The 18,810-nt window shown below is 39.0% G+C and overlaps 2 protein-coding genes across 3 annotated transcripts; both read right to left on the bottom strand.

Moving 5' to 3' along the window:
• Nucleotides 1–1,585: 1,585 nt before the first annotated feature.
• spmap2l (sperm microtubule associated protein 2 like) lies at nucleotides 1,586–11,280 on the bottom strand. 2 transcript variants are annotated; one of them, XM_087846847.1, is made up of 8 exons: nucleotides 10,874–11,280; nucleotides 10,752–10,782; nucleotides 9,316–9,372; nucleotides 8,739–8,873; nucleotides 6,710–6,838; nucleotides 3,430–3,571; nucleotides 2,801–2,935; nucleotides 1,586–2,110 (listed from the first exon to the last, which is right to left on the bottom strand). In XM_087846847.1, the coding sequence occupies exons 1-8, from the start codon at nucleotides 10,890–10,892 to the stop codon at nucleotides 1,979–1,981; spliced, it is 780 nt and encodes a 259-aa protein (XP_087702973.1). In that variant the 5' UTR covers nucleotides 10,893–11,280; the 3' UTR covers nucleotides 1,586–1,978. The 2 variants fall into 2 exon arrangements, with proteins under 2 accessions (XP_087702973.1, XP_087702975.1); XM_087846849.1 differs by lacking the exon at nucleotides 8,739–8,873.
• Nucleotides 11,275–17,228, bottom strand: arl9 (ARF like GTPase 9). Its single transcript, XM_006798909.3, has 4 exons — nucleotides 16,788–17,228; nucleotides 15,017–15,194; nucleotides 14,684–14,859; nucleotides 11,275–13,278 (listed from the first exon to the last, which is right to left on the bottom strand). The coding sequence occupies exons 1-4, from the start codon at nucleotides 17,073–17,075 to the stop codon at nucleotides 13,102–13,104; spliced, it is 819 nt and encodes a 272-aa protein (XP_006798972.2). The 5' UTR covers nucleotides 17,076–17,228; the 3' UTR covers nucleotides 11,275–13,101.
• Nucleotides 17,229–18,810: the final 1,582 nt, after the last annotated feature.

Below are 18,810 nucleotides of genomic sequence, written 5' to 3'. Positions count from 1 at the left end.
CTGACGGCAAAACAAACGTGGGCGTGGACATAAAATAAATGGATTCATCATTTTATTTAAAACGGCTCAGTTTATACGTAAAGAGTAAAATGCTCACACCCTTCAGGACCTGACGTGCTATCAATATTTCTTGTTTAGTCTCAATATTTGCATATTTACACTTGCTATTTTGAGCATACTATCGTTAACCTGGAATCACGGTACAACTCGCATGATAGTTCAACTCAGGAGAGCAAAGTGTACCCGCCTCAGCCAGTTGCTGTCTTTTTACTGAAGCTTTCGCTGCTACTTTTTCAGAAAGTTTTTTTCTCTGGCTTTTGCTGTTTTTTTCACCCATTTTCAGGTCAGTCCTGGGATCCTTCAGTTGATTCATCTACTGTTCACTGAAGCCTCAGCAGAAATAGTTTCAGGGTGAGGGTTAAAGCCTGAAAGAAGACATCCTTATGGGAGGGAAACAGGGAGAAAAGGTTTTTGCCAAATTACACAAGAGCTGGAATGAAATCAGGACTCATGGAGTCCAGATTAAAAGTTTTTGATTTAAATCATCATCAGCATTTCCTTGCACGGAGGAGGTCAGGAGGAGAGATACAACAGTGAGTCTCTACAGCCATCTGTAAAACATGGTGGTGGCTCTATTGTGGTTTGGGCTGCATTTCAGCCTGTGGTGTTGGGATTCATGACAAAAATGATTGAATTGTAAATGCGGAAAATTATCAGCGTAGTCTAATCCACCGTGCAATATTGTCTGGAAAGCATCCGATTGACTACAGCTTCATTTTTCAGCACGATCCCAAAGACTGTCTTTGGGTGTCTAATATGACAAAATGATAAAGCAAGTCCTTTTTGTATCTGAAATGTCAAAGGTCATATCAGGACAGATGTGGATCTAAACAACAATGTAAACAGTTGCAGAGGTGGAAATTCTTATTTTTTGCTTTACTCTCATGAATAAATGTTTAAGGTAAATTAAAGGGGAACTGTTTAATGTTAAATGCAAAGCATGAATGGAGAAACTAAACGATTTTTTGACTCCTCTTGCATCTCAGTCAAATTCCCACCTCTGAGAACGTTTTCTCAGCTAACAGGATTTCTACTTTTTATTATTTGCTTTGCCTCCATCCTCGCCACCTCCTCTGCCTTCTTTACACCTCACGGTTGGATGTCGTGATTGCAGCCAGCTAATCCCTGATTAGCCTCACAGTGGGTTGTAGGTTCACTCTAGAATAATTGATGAGCAATTTTTACAAAGCGCTTAGTCACAGCAGCCAGTGGTGTAAATAAGATAACAGCAGGATTTTCACGATGATGTCCCGGCATCCTATGTCAACGTCATGACCTTTGACATAGGAGCAGCTTCTGAATAGCTTCTACTTTACCCTGGAAAAATACTCAGAGATTTGTGACATGACTCTGACAGTGTTTATGGATTCATACACACATGGTTGTAATAAAATGCAGAATCCTGCTCGGCTGCAAAGGAAAAACCACGTGGATCGCAGTATCGTGCCAAGGCTCAGACAAAAGCTGCAGACTGTAGACAGAGAGAGCCACAGACATGTTTTTATTCTTAACATTGCTCCCTCAATCTGCCAAGGCATCAGAGATTTAAACCAGCAATATATCATGTCAGCCATATCCAATCCAACGCTAACTCATTTAAGATTTCATAGACATGCTGATGATGATGATGACAGAGCTACACAGAGACAGACACTCCAGTGTTTCCCTGTTGGATCTCTCTTAATTTCACAGTAAGTCGGGGGTCCATTCTTGGTACTACTTTTTCTGTTCACAAGCTGTGATAATTCGCTCGAAATAACTGTCGTAATTACCATTAAAGAGGCTGTGAATGTAAATAAAGCACAGAAACACGAATACAGGATCTGAATTTCGACCTTTAAATGTTTCTGCTTTAGTCTGGGGTGGAAAACACAAAGAGTTCAGTCTGGTGAAACACCGACTCGATGGTGACGCGCACTCAGATGGACTGGACGTTTTTCCGGCTCCACTCTGGGTCTCGTGGTGGGATGTAGTCCTCGGAAAGCTGCTTTGGTTCTGCCAGCATGTCAATGCGAGCGCTCGCTGTGGCTCTCCTCGCTGCTCTTGAAACCTTATTATTGAGATTCAGACATTAAATTCCATTAATCACAGCCACTAGGGAAAAAAAATAAGTGAGCAATAAAAATTTAAACTCTAGTAGTAAAAGCTGGTAATTATGCTGCATTTTTATGACCTTCATCAAAACATAAAAGGCATCCTGCAAAACAACAAGTCCCAGAATTTCTCCATCGGCAGAATGACATTAAATATTCATTTGCCTGATTATAATTATTGGAAAGTGTCACAGCTCATTAAAACAAGGTTTTTATGATGTAAAACAACTGGTTCACACAGCTGGAAAATATTTGCATTGACAGTGTGATGTTGAATACACAACCCTAACAAACAGTTTTAATTTATGCTTTGCTGAAAGACTTTCCTAGTGTTCCTTAAAAGCCGCACATTACTGGTCTTTGAGCCTCCTGATGGTATTTATTTGGCATCATAAACTTGGGGTTAGACTAATGTTGGTGTTATACTTCCTGTAACAGAGTATGTGCTGGGGTCCAAGGAACTTTCAGAGGTTGCAAAGGTGTAAAATAAGGCCACAAGCAACACCGGCTCCTTCAAGCGGCCTCCAAGAGGATGAAGAAATGATCAAATAAGAACACACTTCTTGTTCTTGGAGTCTGCATGCTAGACTAAAAGTAGTACAGTATTTAGTGACATGGGGTGATGCTGCGTTAGTGAGAGCACTTACAGTCCAGATGGATTCCTCTGGATGTCCAAGTGTGCAGCAGATGTTGCTCTCCTTCAGTCTGGGCAGCGACAGCTGGACGAGTCTCTGCGAGATGCGAGCTTTTCTGGATGAGAGCGAGACGATGGAAGCAACGCTCTGCAGACGAACAGAAGGTATTAGTTTCTACTTTCGCAACACATCCCTGCAGAGACAGAGGAAGGCTGATTTGTTTATAAATCTGCTCGAGCAATTCACATTTAGGTGCAAAAGATTTAAGAGCCCGAGGTTTAAAACAGATCAGATCAAAGTGGCTGCTGACGATTACGTGGAAGAAAAGTTCCTAATTACCCGAACCTAAAAAGATTTTATCTTCTAAGCTACAAATATGTGGCTTTTATTTTATTTTTTTTTCAATTACAGCTAATTCAATGCAGTGTAAACCCCATTAAACAAATTCTTTCACCACCAAAAAAAACAACAATTTTCACGCTGAATCTATGCCAATAAAATATTGAACGCATATTCCTCAAAACAGTGTGTGATTAAGCCTCACTGTGATTACACAAGAAGCCACGAGGCATCAAACTAAAAAAAGAGCATGGATGTTTGCACGGATTTGTTTCTGAAATGATCTGCTCTGCTCCTCTTACCTCCCTGCTCCTCTGGAAGTCCGGATGTGCGAGTTTGGGTTTGGAAAGCTGCAGCAGTCGAGGTGTGATCACAGCACTTTTCACCCTGGGATCGGTGTGCCACACAGGACAGTTTTTTTCACACTGAGGCGTGTGAGGAGGCCTGTGGGACAAGCAGACGGCATCTTATACCGCGAGAAATAAACCCCTGATAATGCAGTGCTTCGTAATTCTCACATTCTTCTTACATTAGGCCTCGCACAATCGTGTTCCTCAAACAATCCCCAAAATCTTTATCATTCTTGTCAGTACCAGCAGCTCTCTGCCACGCAGCTTCAAAAAATATGCAAATACATGTTAAAGATAAGCTGATAAGTATTCTAAACACTATGGTGAAACTTTCAGTCCCATAGAAGGCACGAATAAGGCCAAAAGCTAGAAAACAAACAGACAAAGCTAAATGAGTAAGCCTTACTGGGAAAGTGACTAAGCTGTGCATCATGTAAGTACAACAAAACTCTGTCACAGCCTAATAAAGGAAAAATGTCAAAAAAAAGAGAATATTTACAACATTTAAGCTTTTTTTGGGTAGTTTATTGCCTGATCGTGTGCCCAGTTTGCTTGTTATTATTCAGTCTTTGTGTGCTTCCATTTATGTGTAATTATTGCCTCAGTAGTTCAGCTTATCTTCACTACAGGATCAGATACAGAAATGCTCCCAAATCATTTTGGCTTACTCGGCGCTTTTTTTCTTCACGATCTCCTTTTTGGGTTTGATCTTTATCTGCTTTGTTTTGTCTCACTCATTTATCCGTCTGTATCTCTTCAAGCAACAAGATGAGAGTCTGGCAATTATTACTTCCTATACAGGGCATTAAAACAGCAATCACTGTGATGTTTGTAGCCTAAAAAATGCAGACATCAACTTGTACTGATTTGAAAAAACAAAACAAAAAACAAAACAAACAAAACCTGGGATGCATCTCACTCCATCCAACTACATGTTCAGCTGCTGCCGCTGGGCTCGGGATTTATAAAAAGACTTCCGCGGCGGTCTACGAGGGTCCCAGAGGTGCTGAGCTTTGGACAATAAGCTCTATTGTCTCGTCTCCTCGCTCTCCCACAGTCTGTCACTGAAATAACAGATGTCCGAACGCTGGCTTCCTCACGCTGCACGGTGTTGGGCCTGATCCTCTGCTCGGCCTTCTCAGATTTAACTTTATGATATGTTACATTCTGCTGGAATTAAACTTGAGACTTTGGTTTGCATGTGAGCTCCCGCAGGGAGAATAAAGGCTTTGGAGTTTGACATGTGATGGGGGGCCGTGGGAATATCGTTTAAAACAGACGGCTCATAGAGTTTGTCTGGCTGCTGCTTATGTGCTTCTCAGTGCTGAAGCAGTAACGAGCAGTTTGACATAATGGCAAATGGGGGGAATATATAAATGTACCATGTAAAATTTCAAATCCACCAAACTGAGTCACATAAGCTTTTACTTAATCAAAATGCATTTATTAATTAACTTCTTACTACACAATTGATTTATTGTTTAGTCTTAAAAAGCTCAGAGTTGCCAAAGTATTGCAACAAAATAAAAGACTCGTGATTTTATTTGCATCAATGCAGGACTAATCTACGGTAAGTAAGCTCCATGTTAAGACACCTCACATCTGGAAAACTGGTAGACGGTAGGTCCTTAATTGTGTGATATATGATAAATTGTATTACTGATCATGTTAATCTCTAAAACAGCAGCATGGCTCATATAATAGGCAAAGAAAGACTCCCTCCGCGAAAAGAAAATCTTTCAGCTTGTCTGCTGCCCCTTTGAGGCCCTCTCCTTGAGCACCTCTGGACAGCTTCCAGTGGCGACCAAGGAAAGATATTTTAACAGTGCTGTGCACAGTTACGGCCATTTTTTGTTGAATGTCTTCTCTCAGACTCATCAGGATGTTATAGCCTAAACGATTTGGGGAGAAAAGGTTTTTTAAAATGTTTCATGTCTTGGTATTTAACCTGTGGTGGGGTTATCACCTTTGAGGTGGTCCTGAGGGTCGTCATGTGCAAAGATGTCTACCTCACTGGAGGTTAAATACCTGGGAGTTGCAATCGGACATCTAGCTCTCTGTTAATCTCTGAAAAGAAAGATTATGGTGTTTGTTTCCCAGACTAGGATTAAGCCTAGTCCTAGACTAAAAACATTATCAGTGGTGATCTTTGTGGCATTTTTCCTTATAATCTGGGACTTAAACCAAGACTGGGAAAGTTGATCATGGTCACTCATTGTGTTTGATACAGTGGTTGATGTTTGCCCTCTGTGCCAATTTGATGTTGCAGATGATGCAAAAACACCAGGGACCTTCAAACACCTTCAAACCGTTTGAAGCACTTGAGGGGAGATCAAGAATAGAATAGAGTAGAATAGAATAGCCCTTTATTGCCATTCTACATGTAAAATGAAATTATGGGTGCTCCACGCCAACTGTGCAGGAGTAAAAAAAAATTATAAATAGTAAAAACATCAGGAAAAAAATAGCAAACAGAAGAGATATATCCAGTCTAGAGGAATACATATAAACTGGAGGAATATATACAAAACAATGGAAAGGCACACATTGGAGAGCGAAGTGCTTGGAGGTAGTGCAATGAAAAGACTTGGTCTGAATGGAGTCTGTATGTGAGTGACATGAGTGATGAGAGTTACTCAGACCGTGGCTCAGATTGGTGAGGTGGGTGGGCAGTGGTGGTTTGTGGGGAGATAGTGTTTGTTAACAGTCTAAATGGCTCAGGGGAAGAAGGTGCTGTGAGTCTGGAGGTGTGGGACCTGACTGCCCTGAGGCACTGACCAAAGGGCAAAGGGTCAAACAGGTGAAACTGGTGGTGGATGGGGTGCGAGGCGTCACCTGTGATGGACCTGGTATTCCTGAAACAGGACGATCTGGCGACAGCCTCCAAGGAGACAACCGTGAAGGGGAAGGTTTTGTGTTTTCATTTTTTATGACCAGAAACAAAAAAAGTTTTCATCCCATCTTGTATTGCATAAAAACATTTAAACCAAGCATGTGTTTGGTGCTTCTTATGCCTAGACGTCAGAGGAAATAGTATCCCTCGAGTGTCACTGATTGACATGTAGGTTACATGTAACAGCTGCTTCAGACAGATCATTTGGAAATGGTTCACATTGAAACAGAGAAGTTTAGAAGATGCTTACTGTGCAGGACTCTTCAGCTGCAAAGATAATGTGTTTGCATGTAACATGAACACACATGGATTAAGTTTAGCATGCACTGAGGCTTTTACCCTGCATCCTGGGAGCTTCGAGTCCTGGTTCTGGGTGTCGACAAACGCAGGGTGTTTTCGTACTGGGACGTCTTGGAGGAAGGTCGCTGGGTCTTCCTGAAGAGGCTCGCCGTCGCCTCCTCCTCCTTCCTGCAGGAAAATGGAAGCCATTACCGCGCCCATTATGTGCTGTGTTGTGTGTCTGGAACAAAACATTGTCTTGAGCCAGAAAGAAGAAAGTAGGAGGAGGGGATGATGATGAAGGGGCAATTCAGAACAATGGTTAAGTGTCAGTGTTCAGCTGATGACGGGGGAATGAGTGGAAAATGCAGCCGGAAAAACATTTAAATTTCATTACACAGTCGAGACTGCGGAGTGACACTCGAGGTTAAATGCTCGCTTCGCATTGTTTTGCTCCTTGACGGTGTGTCACCGATGCAGAATCCTTCCTGATTCAAATAACAAGGAAAAAATCTGATCAAACTTTTTATATCAATAAAAAAGACGAATGGCACATATATTAGAAAGATTAACAAAGTGGTTTTGGACTTTTCATGACATTTGTTGACACTAGCAATAAAAAATACAAAATCTTACTCTTTTGTTGTTAATGCTGTTTTCTTGATCTAACGATCCACTCCTCTAAACTAAAAAAGCTGAGTAAAAAGTACAAAATAGCCACCACAAACAATTTATCCACACAACAGTTCAAATTTGAGCAATTTTCTATTAAAAAGCAGAAATCAGAAAATATTTAATTGTTAAAGGTAACTATTGTAAATTCCTGAGCTTAAAATAGTTATAGTTGTCACTATAATGTGAAGAACCAACTGCTATGACTTCATGTCCATAGTGTCTATGTATTATGTATTATGCTGGAGAGACGTTTGCTGAAGTTGAAATGGGGCTGGACTGTATTTTTGTGCAATACCAATTTATACCACAAGATGGTGTATTTAAGTAATGTAGTCTTTTTTTCAGAAAGGTACCTTAACTTAAATGGTGACCCGGAAAAGGCAAAAAACTGAGGGCGAGCAAAAAGAAGCTGCACATTTCGACACTGCCCCCTTGTGGTGAAAGTTTTAACTAAAGGGTAATTACAGAACGTACCCTTGATTAATGATTTCACATGTTAACATATTAATTTTCTTTTTTACATCTGAAAAGATTTTCAGTGATTACCTATCCTTTTAGGCTGTTTTTCTTTACAGATGCCAAAAAAGCTCAAATATATGGATTTGTTGATTTTCTTTGTTTTATATTAACACTAACATCATCTGTCTGGATTTAGGGATCATCAAGTCAAATAGTGATTATAATAATAATAAATAATAATAATTAGCTGCACACCTAATTGGCCTGAAAAATTCAAACGTTCCAGCTGCCAAGTAAAATAATTAACGTGACACTATTGATAAAGAAACCTTGACCACAGAGCCAAATAATCAGATTAGAAATGAACAAAGCGGACTAGACATCTTGCCTGCACTCTCATTAAATTAGGCATTGAGGCTAATTATCAGATACAATAGCCCTGTAAATACATTTAACTGATGTAGCTTACAGCAAATCAGAGGCAGGAAAAAAAGGATCAGTATGTATGCAGTGAGCATCGTGAATCAAGCTCCTCTATAGCTGATGGTCTGCACCAAACCAGCAGGTGATCAGTGTCATCTTCCGTTACAGTGAATTATTACTGCGGTTCAGTGAGCTGCACTTCCTGCGCGTGGGTTTCTGATTGAGTTACACTGAACATTGTTGCTCCTTTCATCCGACAGCTGATGCAGGAGAAACAACAAACAGAAGAGCTGTGGACCTGTAGCTAGCACTAATCGAGCCTGGCAGCTCTCGAGGGTGATCACCTGGCATCAGTCCCGAACATCACTTTACTCTGTGCTAAAGAGCTCTGCGAAGATTTCCACACAAATATGTTGATGCATCACAACATAAAAAGCTTATGTACACTGCTCTGATCACAAACAGCCCTCCCTCTCATGTCTTTTTGATAGAGTCATCAATAATGTTGGAGGAACAGCCGGGCTACAGTTACCTCCGGTGGTCCTCCCTTGCTGAGAAATCTCTTTTGTGCCTGGATAGGTATTGGATTCTTGCACTTGGAGCGGCTCCGAGCGCTGAAGCGGAGATGGGCCATACAGGCTCCTGGTTGCCCCAGCTCAGCTTCTCACTGATCAATGGAAAGGTTTCCAAAAAGGAGCTGTGATGATAAGCATCTTTGTGCAGAGGCAGAATAAATATTTTCCCAAAGAAAAAAAACGATCCATTCAATCAACCAACCATAAATTCTTCTCATTTCTCTATTGTTTTTCTCTTTTAAACACACATTCGGTGGGTGCCAGACATCTGTCTTTAATTATGCACTTTGGAGAAATTGCACTCAAAAGAAGGAAACGCTGACCACATAGGCTCCTGAATTCTTGGGAGTCAGTTTTAAGTCAATTTTCAAATGATGTAACAGCTGGAAGAGAACTAAGTATGCTCAAAATGTTTAGGGCTTTAAAAACAGACGTGTGATGAATAGCGGCCATTGTGGCGTTACAAAAAGTCTGTGTGCAGAAAGAATTCGTTTTTAATCAAGGGGAAGATGCTCGTGTGAGTCAGCTACTCACCAAGGAGTCGTGGCCCAGACTGTTTTTGAGGTTTTGTGTTGAGCCAACTCCAAGATTCTGTCAAACAACACAGCATTAACAAAACAGCAAAAACTAGCAATAAATACGAGTGTATTTCAGGGACTGTGGGCCCAAAGGGGGGCTGTGCAATCGCTCAGTTTCCCTTCTCTGTTTAGGGTTTTCCATATTTTGGCTTCCAAACAGTCTCGCTCATTTTTTAAAGCTTGGTTTCAACTTTAAATCTTTACCACCAATCAAAAAGCAAAGACGCCAATGCCAGAGTTTGACCGTGAGTCATTCATTTTCATGACAGTGGTTTCCTATTTTGCAGCACCACCTCCATTTAACCCCTTTAATATCTGCAATGTTCCAAAAATACTCCCTACTAGAGGTTACTGATTATATAAAACATGGATTTTTACAACATAGCTTTGAATTTTCAGGTGTTGGTTTTAAGCTTGCATCAGTGTTAGCATCAAAGGCTTAATCTAAAACTGTAGGAAAACTATTTCCCCCATTTATTCATTATGTTTGTTTCAGCTGGTTACACTTTTAGCTCCTTTAAATGGTTTAATCCTGACTTTTAGCTTAACGTTTCTACTCTTTCTTAATAACTTTTTGTTAATTAGAAGCTTTTATCATGATTTTACCTAACCTGTTAAAGAGTTTTGGTGTTTTAACTGTTTATTGCTGACATTTAAGTTTCAAATTTCTTTGCCAGACTTCAAGCTAAATGTTTCTTCCAGACTTTTTATTACTTTTAACTTTATTCCTGCCTTAAGCTTTTTTTATTCTCAACACTGAGTTTTTTTTAAAAACTGTTAGCTACTATTGAGGTTTTGTACTCACATGAGCACTCGCCATGTTTAGAATAAGGCCCCAACTACACAGGCCTTGACTGGTCCACGAGTAACATTTTAGCAGTCGCCCACAGTTTGTATGGAACACACACACTTTACCTGCAACTACTCTCAGAGTGTTAGTGATACACCACAGAAACTGGAAACAGAGACCTTTCTACTTCATAAAAAACTAACTTTTATTTTGCAGTAAAGTTGTGCCACTGCTCAGTTTGCAGACAAGTTGGTATCTTCTATGAAAATTATAGGCAACTGCAGCAATCTGCAAGCAACCAATGCAATTACAAAGAGATTTTTTTTTTAGAAAAGTATCGTCTCTGCGACCAATTTCCCTTCGCCAAACTATTGGGGGATATTTTTTCCCCCTCACAACCTACATTTTGTTACACCTGATATGGTGGAAAACTCTTGAGCAAGAAAATGCTGTTTCAGCTGTTTATTCCTGAGTTTATAGTTGGTAGGAATGTTGCAATGCACAATATCTCCTTATAGTGGTCAATATTTTACACAAACACACCAAATCTATTGAGAATGATTAACTTTCTGAGAAATGCATAAAGATCAAAACCATTTCACCTCTGTGATGGACCAAATGTGGACTGAACAGCTGCAAGAATAAAAAACAAAAGCAAAAAATGAGCTAAGGCTACCTCCCAATATTTGATGACTATTTTGCATGTATGAAGTGATAAATTTACCTTGTTTTCCAGACACCATCTCCCCTTGCGGCTGCTGTGAGCTGGATGCGTCAGCTTGATGTCACATTACTCTCTCCATAGCCACAGCAGGAGTCCTTAGCAACCAGCTCCACACCTGAGGACGCCCTGAAACTGGAGTCTGTGTGGTTAACTCAACCATCCGGCCCACTCAAGACTTCAGAAGCTGAACGTTAGAAGGAAAGTGGACACTTCTAGGTCAGTTGGGAGGCCTACTGTTGCTGTGGCATTCTGGAGAGCTCGATTCAAAATATAAATGTGCTCCAATGGTGTGAAGTGACTAAATGTCAAGCGCTATGTTTGTGATGAGGCTTTGTGCTCACATGAGCAACGACACAGAGCTGTGCTGTCGTAAACAAAACGATGTGAAAGGTCAATGGTTCAAAACACTAAAGATTTAATGCAAAATAATAATTCAGTGGAAACTGTTTATTTAAATGTGAAATAATGGCCAATAAGACATCATCAAACTGTTTACACATTACTGTAAAATGCATTATTTTGGTTTTGGAAAAATAGGAGTCACAAAAAATAAAAAGTAATGCTCTTTTAAATCACCAAAGTGTTACATATGAAGGTGTTTCGCACTTCAGTGATGTGCTTTGTCTTTATCTGACAGTTCAGTTTTAAACAGACATTGATGAAAACAAAAAAAGTTTTATTCAGTTTTTAAGATAAAAAAAAACAAACTCCCTTTTCAAGCATTAAGACGACACACAATGAATAAGGTAACAATGAACATGTTACATACGTGTGTTTTTAAAGCTATAACACTCCTGAGTGATAATAAACTCAAAATAAAGCAGCAGTATTGCAGCAAAGAGCCATGTTTTTTCAGTTATGCTTAAATGTTTCAAGGTTTTGATATTAACGGCAGAACAGAGTCAAAGTTTGCACTTTAGCGGCCCCAGGTGGCAAAAAGGTGTCACTTTCTAACATTTTAACAGTTAAACCCTTCATGATTTTTTTGTTGTTGTAATTTTGCCTTTTTCCATACACCACCACAGAGGATTTTAAATCAAACAGTCCAGATGTGTTTGAAGAACAGACTTTTATCTTAAATTTAAGGGCTTCACAGACTGGCACAGTCCAGTCTCAAAAGTAATTGGACAGTTGATGAACAATTCCCTGCTCGTTATTCAATAGAAATCCAGCAGATAAAAGATTTGAAGTTGCTTCCAAGTGTTAAACTTGCATCTGATGGCCGTTCACTGGATTTCTCAATATGAGGTCCAAAGAAGTGTCGATTAAAGCGGAGAAGGTCTTCATTGATCTGAAAACCAAACTAAACCTATCAGAGAGAGACAGCAAACACTTGAGGAGAGGCCAAATCAATAATGTGGTATCGGCCAGCTCAGCAAAACCTAAAGGCCTGGAACACCGGGGAGGAAAAATCAGTGAGAATGATCCCAGAGTTCTTTCCATGGTTACGAAACAGCATTACTATCTAACCAAGTCAAGACTGCTAGTGTACAATCCAGGAAAGCCCGATCACACTTTGTCAAAAATCATATAAATATATATATGTTAGAACAGATTAAACCAAGACTAACTTTTACCAGAATAATGGGTAGACAAATGTATGGAGAAGGAGGGGTGTGTATAAAAATGGCTGTAATTCCTCAACAATTCATGCAGCACTTCTATTAAAACCCACGAATTAAAGCTGAAAGTCTGGACTTGATGTTCACTGTGGTGGTGTACAGTCCAAAAGCACAAAATGTTATGTTTTAATTTGAGATCTCAGTCAGTAAAAGTTAGTTTGGGCCACTTGTCTCAGCTGATATGACGAATTTAAGCAGCTTGAGATTTGTATGCAAGTATGAAATACGCTGACACATTTAAATCATTAAGATTGATTTCAAGACTACTGCAACTGTAGCTCCAAACAACATTAGAAGGAATTAAAGATTTAAAACACAGTAACAGTCTTGCAAATGTTAACATTTGTGGCTCCACACATCACCTGCTGGGACAAAAATAGAGATAATGGTTTTGTGTTCTCCCAGTTTGACACAAATCAATAAAAAATTTAACAGGCCAACAAACACAGTGAGGGTTTTTTTTTCTCCTCACAAATGTGAAATGCCACCAGAAATAAATACCAGAGGTTTAGCCTACAGACGTAGTGAAAACAGTAAAGTAAAAAAAAAAAAAAAGTGCAAAGCGCTCACTGAATGTGATTAAGTGACAGGAGTTAACAGTGCGTTTTATAAACCGTCACAAACCAACTGGGAGATCAGGGCCTGAGCGTCCTGCACGCCAGAGCTCAGCTCCGTCTCGCCCTTCTTCACGTGGGTAGTGATGAGGAACAAGCGCCGGTCGCCGAGCTCGGACAGAGACAGAGCGTCGTGGAGGTCAGTGATGCCGCAGGAACCTGGAAGGTCCTGGAGAAAGAAAAACAAAACATTGAGCATTAAGTAAGATAAGGATGATATACTCCTATATTATATAAAAAAATATAAAGATGAACTTCTTTGAAGGGCGTAATGTCTGAGAAATCTTTGCTGACATTTTATCCACCACTGAATTACTGCAGAACAAAATTTGCAGGGTTTGCTGCTTCAGTGATTTTAACCCAAAATATGAAAATGAGAAAAGGATGGAAGCCATCTTTCAGATTTTATTTTGTGACATCTAAATCGACATACGTGCTTTTCAGATGGACAGAAAAGGCAAACAGATACAAGTCAAAAGGAAATGCAAGTGATAGACTGCCACATCATTCTGTTTTAAAACTTTTCTGAACTGTGCATCTGCTATAAGGATACTACAGCACAACTCTGTACTTAAACTGTACACTTTATGCACAAATCTAACAGGTTTTTACCTGAATCCGTTTATACTGTGCTTGCAAGTTTACAGCTCCAGACAATGTGCTTGCACAAATGCTGCAGACCTGGCTTTCTGCAACTAAATGCTTAGCATATATAAACAAATATTTTACTTATGCACTGGTTGGACGCATTAAATATCCATGAAGGTGATGCCAGATGTCATCACTTTTTAACCCTCATTTCTTGGCTATATCCCAAATATGGATGGAGATTGGTTCCATAAGTATAGATTAAGCATAAGCTGCCTGTGGAGGACACAAACATGTTTCTCCATTTCGTTGTCACATAGCGAGCTCTGTCTGACTCTGCCACTCCGTCTATCTTCCTCTGGATTCCATCATCAGCTACAGAGCTCAAAAACGTCTGCACCTCATCACTGGACCATGGTGTTGGTTCCCATGCAGTAGTTTTTCTCATTACCAGAGTTTAAAAATGGCAAGTTGCTCTCATGGCTAATCGGTGCATGGAATTTGTTGACATCACATTTTCAGATCAACTTAGCTTGCTTTGAATCCTGGCCAAGGTGTTCTATCCTTTAGATCGCTACCCACAGCTCATGCAGAGGGAAAGAGCACACATCTACCAGTAACATCACTGGTGCATGTTAAAATGTTTATGTGGCACAGACATGCCTTTTATTAAAAAGCTGAACATGTCGTACAGAGGAGCTTAGTGAGAGTGATGTCAATGTCACAAGACTGTGATGAGGTGTGTTCATCGAAGCCTAATGCAGCCTTCTCCAAACTTCAGGCAGCTGCAGCTTAGCTTGATATCTGAAAATCTCTGTTTTGTCGTTTCCTGCTGTTGACATGTTACAAGATAGGAGTTCAGGATAAAAAATAAATAAATAAATGCAATTCTTCACATTAAAAGGCAGTTCTATTTTGTGTTTACTTTAGTTGCATCAGTTGCAAGTCTGAAACAAATCAATCGAACTTGTTTCTTTCACGCCCACCTGTTTGTTGGCCAGCACCATTAAAGGCAGGCTCGGACGAGAGGCCAGCAGCTCGTGTAGGTGTTTCTTCGCCACTGGAAAGAGCTGCGGGTTGGACGAGTCGACTACAAACACCAGCAGCAGTGCTTTAGGGATGTATTTCTGCCAATATGGCCGCAGATCCTCTTTACCTCCAACTGTCAAAAGAGAGAGACAACACACGCTGTTCAAATACAACTCCCGTGTTTATTTCTGTTACATTTTATGCATTAGACAGCAACACATATGTGATTTTCAACTGGCTCATATGAGACAGTATGGATCAGAGCATACTAAAGATGGGCTCAGGCTTACTTTCCAGAAACTCGATATAGCAGTCATCTTTGTTGATGGAGACGGCGTTGAAGCCCTGTGTCGGCTGTATGTCCTGCTCCAGGCGGCCGGTGGACAAAGACTGCAGCAGGCTGGTCTTTCCGGATCCATCAAGACCCAGAACCAGAACCTGTGTTCCCTCTGACTCCACAGGTTGGGACTGGAACACAGACCACACTGGATCAGAGCCTGATATTCACACCAATATTAAAAAGGATTATTTCCTCTATGCTGTCATTGCTTCAGGAAATGTAAATGTAAAAATTGAGTTTTAATTTAAAAAATTATTTAAGTCAAAAAAAGATGTTTAATTATTATCTTAAGAAGAAAATCAGATATTAGCTGACAGAACTGATATTGTAGGTTAGTAATTAAAAATAAATCTCAGGCTAGAAGTACTTTAGACAGTTTCTCAATCTCAAAGAAACGCCAAAATGTATGTAATTCTTTAGAAAAATATTATTTAGGAACAGCTAATATTGATAATATATACCAAACAACTGTCTTAATGTTTCAGATTTTGATTAGTATTTTAAAATACTGTGAATAGGTCTATTATACGACATAGTGTAGAACTGTGCAGAAATAAGCAGTTTTTCCTGTTTCTCATGTTAAATCTTGGAAGGAAGGTCCTTTTTACTCTTTATTCATAATCATGCCAAATAGTGTCTCTTAACTTGTTCCAGGCCGAGTTATCATAGTTTTGTATTTTCTTGATTAGTTTTTATATTTGTTTCACTTTGACTTTCGTTTTTATTTCAGTTTAGTTTCAGTTAATTCCCAGAGTGTGTTTGTTCGTTTTAGTTTATTTTTATTGTCTGAAAAATGATTAGTTTTAGTTTAGTTTTTGTAAGTTTCAGGGCCAGAGTTTTAGTCTTTTAAAGTATTATTGTATTTGGGGTACATGCCAGATGCAGGATTTAGGAAATTCACTATAGATGTTACAATGTAATCACAGAACTTTTTGAAAGCAGTTGATTCCAGTCTTGTAGATGTGATAAGTCTAATCAGACAGTTTGCGATAGCAGATTTTTTTTTTAAACCAAAATAACAAAACTTAACACATTTAATTGGTCTTTTTTTAAAAGAACAAACAAAAAAAAACTTAGTTTTTCAAATTTTGTTCTTATTATTTTTATATTCGTTAAATACAATTAGACAGATTTTTTTTAGTTAACTATAATAAACTTCCGTCCAGTAGGTCGAGCTCAGACATTGTTTTAGTTTAGTTAGTAAAATGTAATATGCACTAATAATAATAACCTAAAAGAAAAAAAAATCTCTTTTTTGGTTTACACATCCCATATTTTATTTTAGATATTTCAAAATGTCCATTTTCTCAGTGAATTTTTTTTTTTAAACTTTTGTATTTATTTAATTATTTTATTTTATTTAATAACTTCTCTTGGAATGTAAATAAAAAAAAATAAATGAATTAATATATAAAATGTGCGGATTAATCCAGCCGGTGCCTCACTAAACTGTCCCGAAAACCGCCTTTGAGTTGAATGGAACAGCCTACATTTCCCAGAACACCACGCGGGAACCCCAAAGAACGTGCCTATGCATTTGCCACTGAAAGATGTACAACTTTACGCAACATGTAAAATAAGTTATTTTACCGAAACGCTTCTTCGTCTCGTCTCAAGTGTAAAACCCGGGGGGCGCTGGGGTGAAGGCACAGATGTAGTGTTTTAGGAGCAGCAGTCTGAACATTTCCACACAGGTGTGTCCGGTGAACGTGCCTCGTTACCTGCGATGTGTTCCGAGCTTCAGCAGCTGCTACAGGTTCAACCACGGCCGTTGTTGGCTCAGCAAACTGTGTCTGCTGCTGCTGAGCTTTAATCACCGGAGTCTCTTCCTCTCTTATTTCATCCTTCTCTCCTTCCCTCTGCTCTCTGTCACTTTCACCGACCTCTCCCAGGCGTGTTTCGGGCTTCTCCTCCCCGGAGGAGGACGCATAGTTCCAGATAAGATAAGCGACTCCTCCCGCCACAGCGACGGAGGCGCCGAGGACACCAGCTCTGCTCAAACTCGACATGGTGCTCAAGTGCCGGCTTTGCTGCTCTGTCTGGGCGCCGTTTACCCGTTTGCCTGCGACATGATTGGAGTTCGGGTGAAAATGTAAGTCCGTAAGCAATTCCCCGCCCCTCTCCTCTGCTCAACAAGTGGATTAACAGACAGGAAGCTCCGGAGGAACTTCTCAAAACGATATTTCCGGATAAAGTGCGCGGAGGTGTTGATGCAGTTGTGAGACCGGCCGCCAGATGGCGGAAAATAATCTTGAAATGTTTTAATGCAACCATTTCTTTAACGCTGTTATTCGCACTCTGACCGCTAGGGCGTCCAACTACTGTATAATACACTTGCATTTAACCCTTAAGGACCCACAGTGACACTGGTGTCACTGCCTCTTTACACTTAGAGACTTGGTTATATATGATTCATTTGATATAAGACCCCCGTAATTTTCATGAAAGTAGAAATAGGTCTGGGCTCTTAAGGGTTAAAATATATAAATTACTAGTAGCCAATATAAAGTTTAAATTTTAAGAACAATTACTGCAGTAAAAAAAGGAGCGGTAACTGTTCTAATTATCCTGCTTAGTCAAAAAAGTATAATTTTTATTTAATTTGCGATATTTGATGGTTTTATATATTTTTTATTTTTACCCCATATTTTTTTCATTGTCTTGTCATTATTCCATGTTATTTTTATTGATCACTTATTTGAGCTAAGTGCTAATATTTAACTGTAATTTTACCCAATGTCACACCTTCTTTATTTTTAATGTTGGAAGAAGTAAATATTTATTTTCAAAAATAAAAAAAATTGTGAAAATGTTAAAGGAGGGATAGCAAGCTGGGGATCAAATTGGCCACAAAAGGGTCGAATCCAGACCGCTAGGTGGCTTTAACCCAAGTGTCATTAATAAAATGAACTACTGTTCCTGCAGTGGAGATACCTGAACTCATACACAAGAAAGAAAACTGAAATTAAAATGTTTAACATTTTAATTGCTTGAATAACAACGCATACATAAAATGCTTCCCTTCTTATTTAACATCTAAGCATTTTGTGATTTAAAGACTAGGATCAATACATTTTAATTAAATATATATATTAAAAAAAACCCTCTTAGCCACCCCCCTTTCTTTTGCAAATGGATAGGGCATTAGATGTGTTCTCAGAATTTATTTTATATTGTTTTTGTTATACAAATCAAAGGAGAAAACTCCAGAGGTAATTCAGACTTTATATTAAATCAAACGTAGTCCTTAAAAATTTAAATAAATCTCGCTTAGTAACACAAAGACAGGCTAAATCAAATAGATAAGACAAAATTTGTTTATTTTACAATTCTTATAGCCTAATTTTAACTATGATAAAAGTTTCCTCCTCATTTATTTTTCCCGCCTTGCAAAGGTGGTACCTATTATATAACTCTTTCTTTCTATTTCCACCCATCGTATTAAAATACACTTGGGGGATTTCAGAGGCTTTAAAGCATGTAAGTGATTCATTAAGGATTACAAAAGGATTCAGACCTGCAACAGTTTATCATGAAATTAACACGAAACACAGTTAACTGGTTTCTAATTTTAGATTCAAAAATGTATAGAAAAATTATTTTAGATATATTGAAGCCTTTCAAATTATGATTTTTTTTTTAGCTATGACAAAAACATTTATTTATAGTTTCTTAACTTATTCCAGTTGAACAGTGACAAACACAGTAAATTAAATTATTTTAATGATCTTCTCTCCTCCTCCT

This window comes from Neolamprologus brichardi, chromosome 2 (genome assembly GCF_056152115.1).
Source record: "Neolamprologus brichardi isolate AB-2024 chromosome 2, ASM5615211v1, whole genome shotgun sequence".
NCBI lineage: Eukaryota > Metazoa > Chordata > Actinopteri > Cichliformes > Cichlidae > Neolamprologus > Neolamprologus brichardi.
This window is presented reverse-complemented; position numbering and strand designations above follow the sequence as displayed.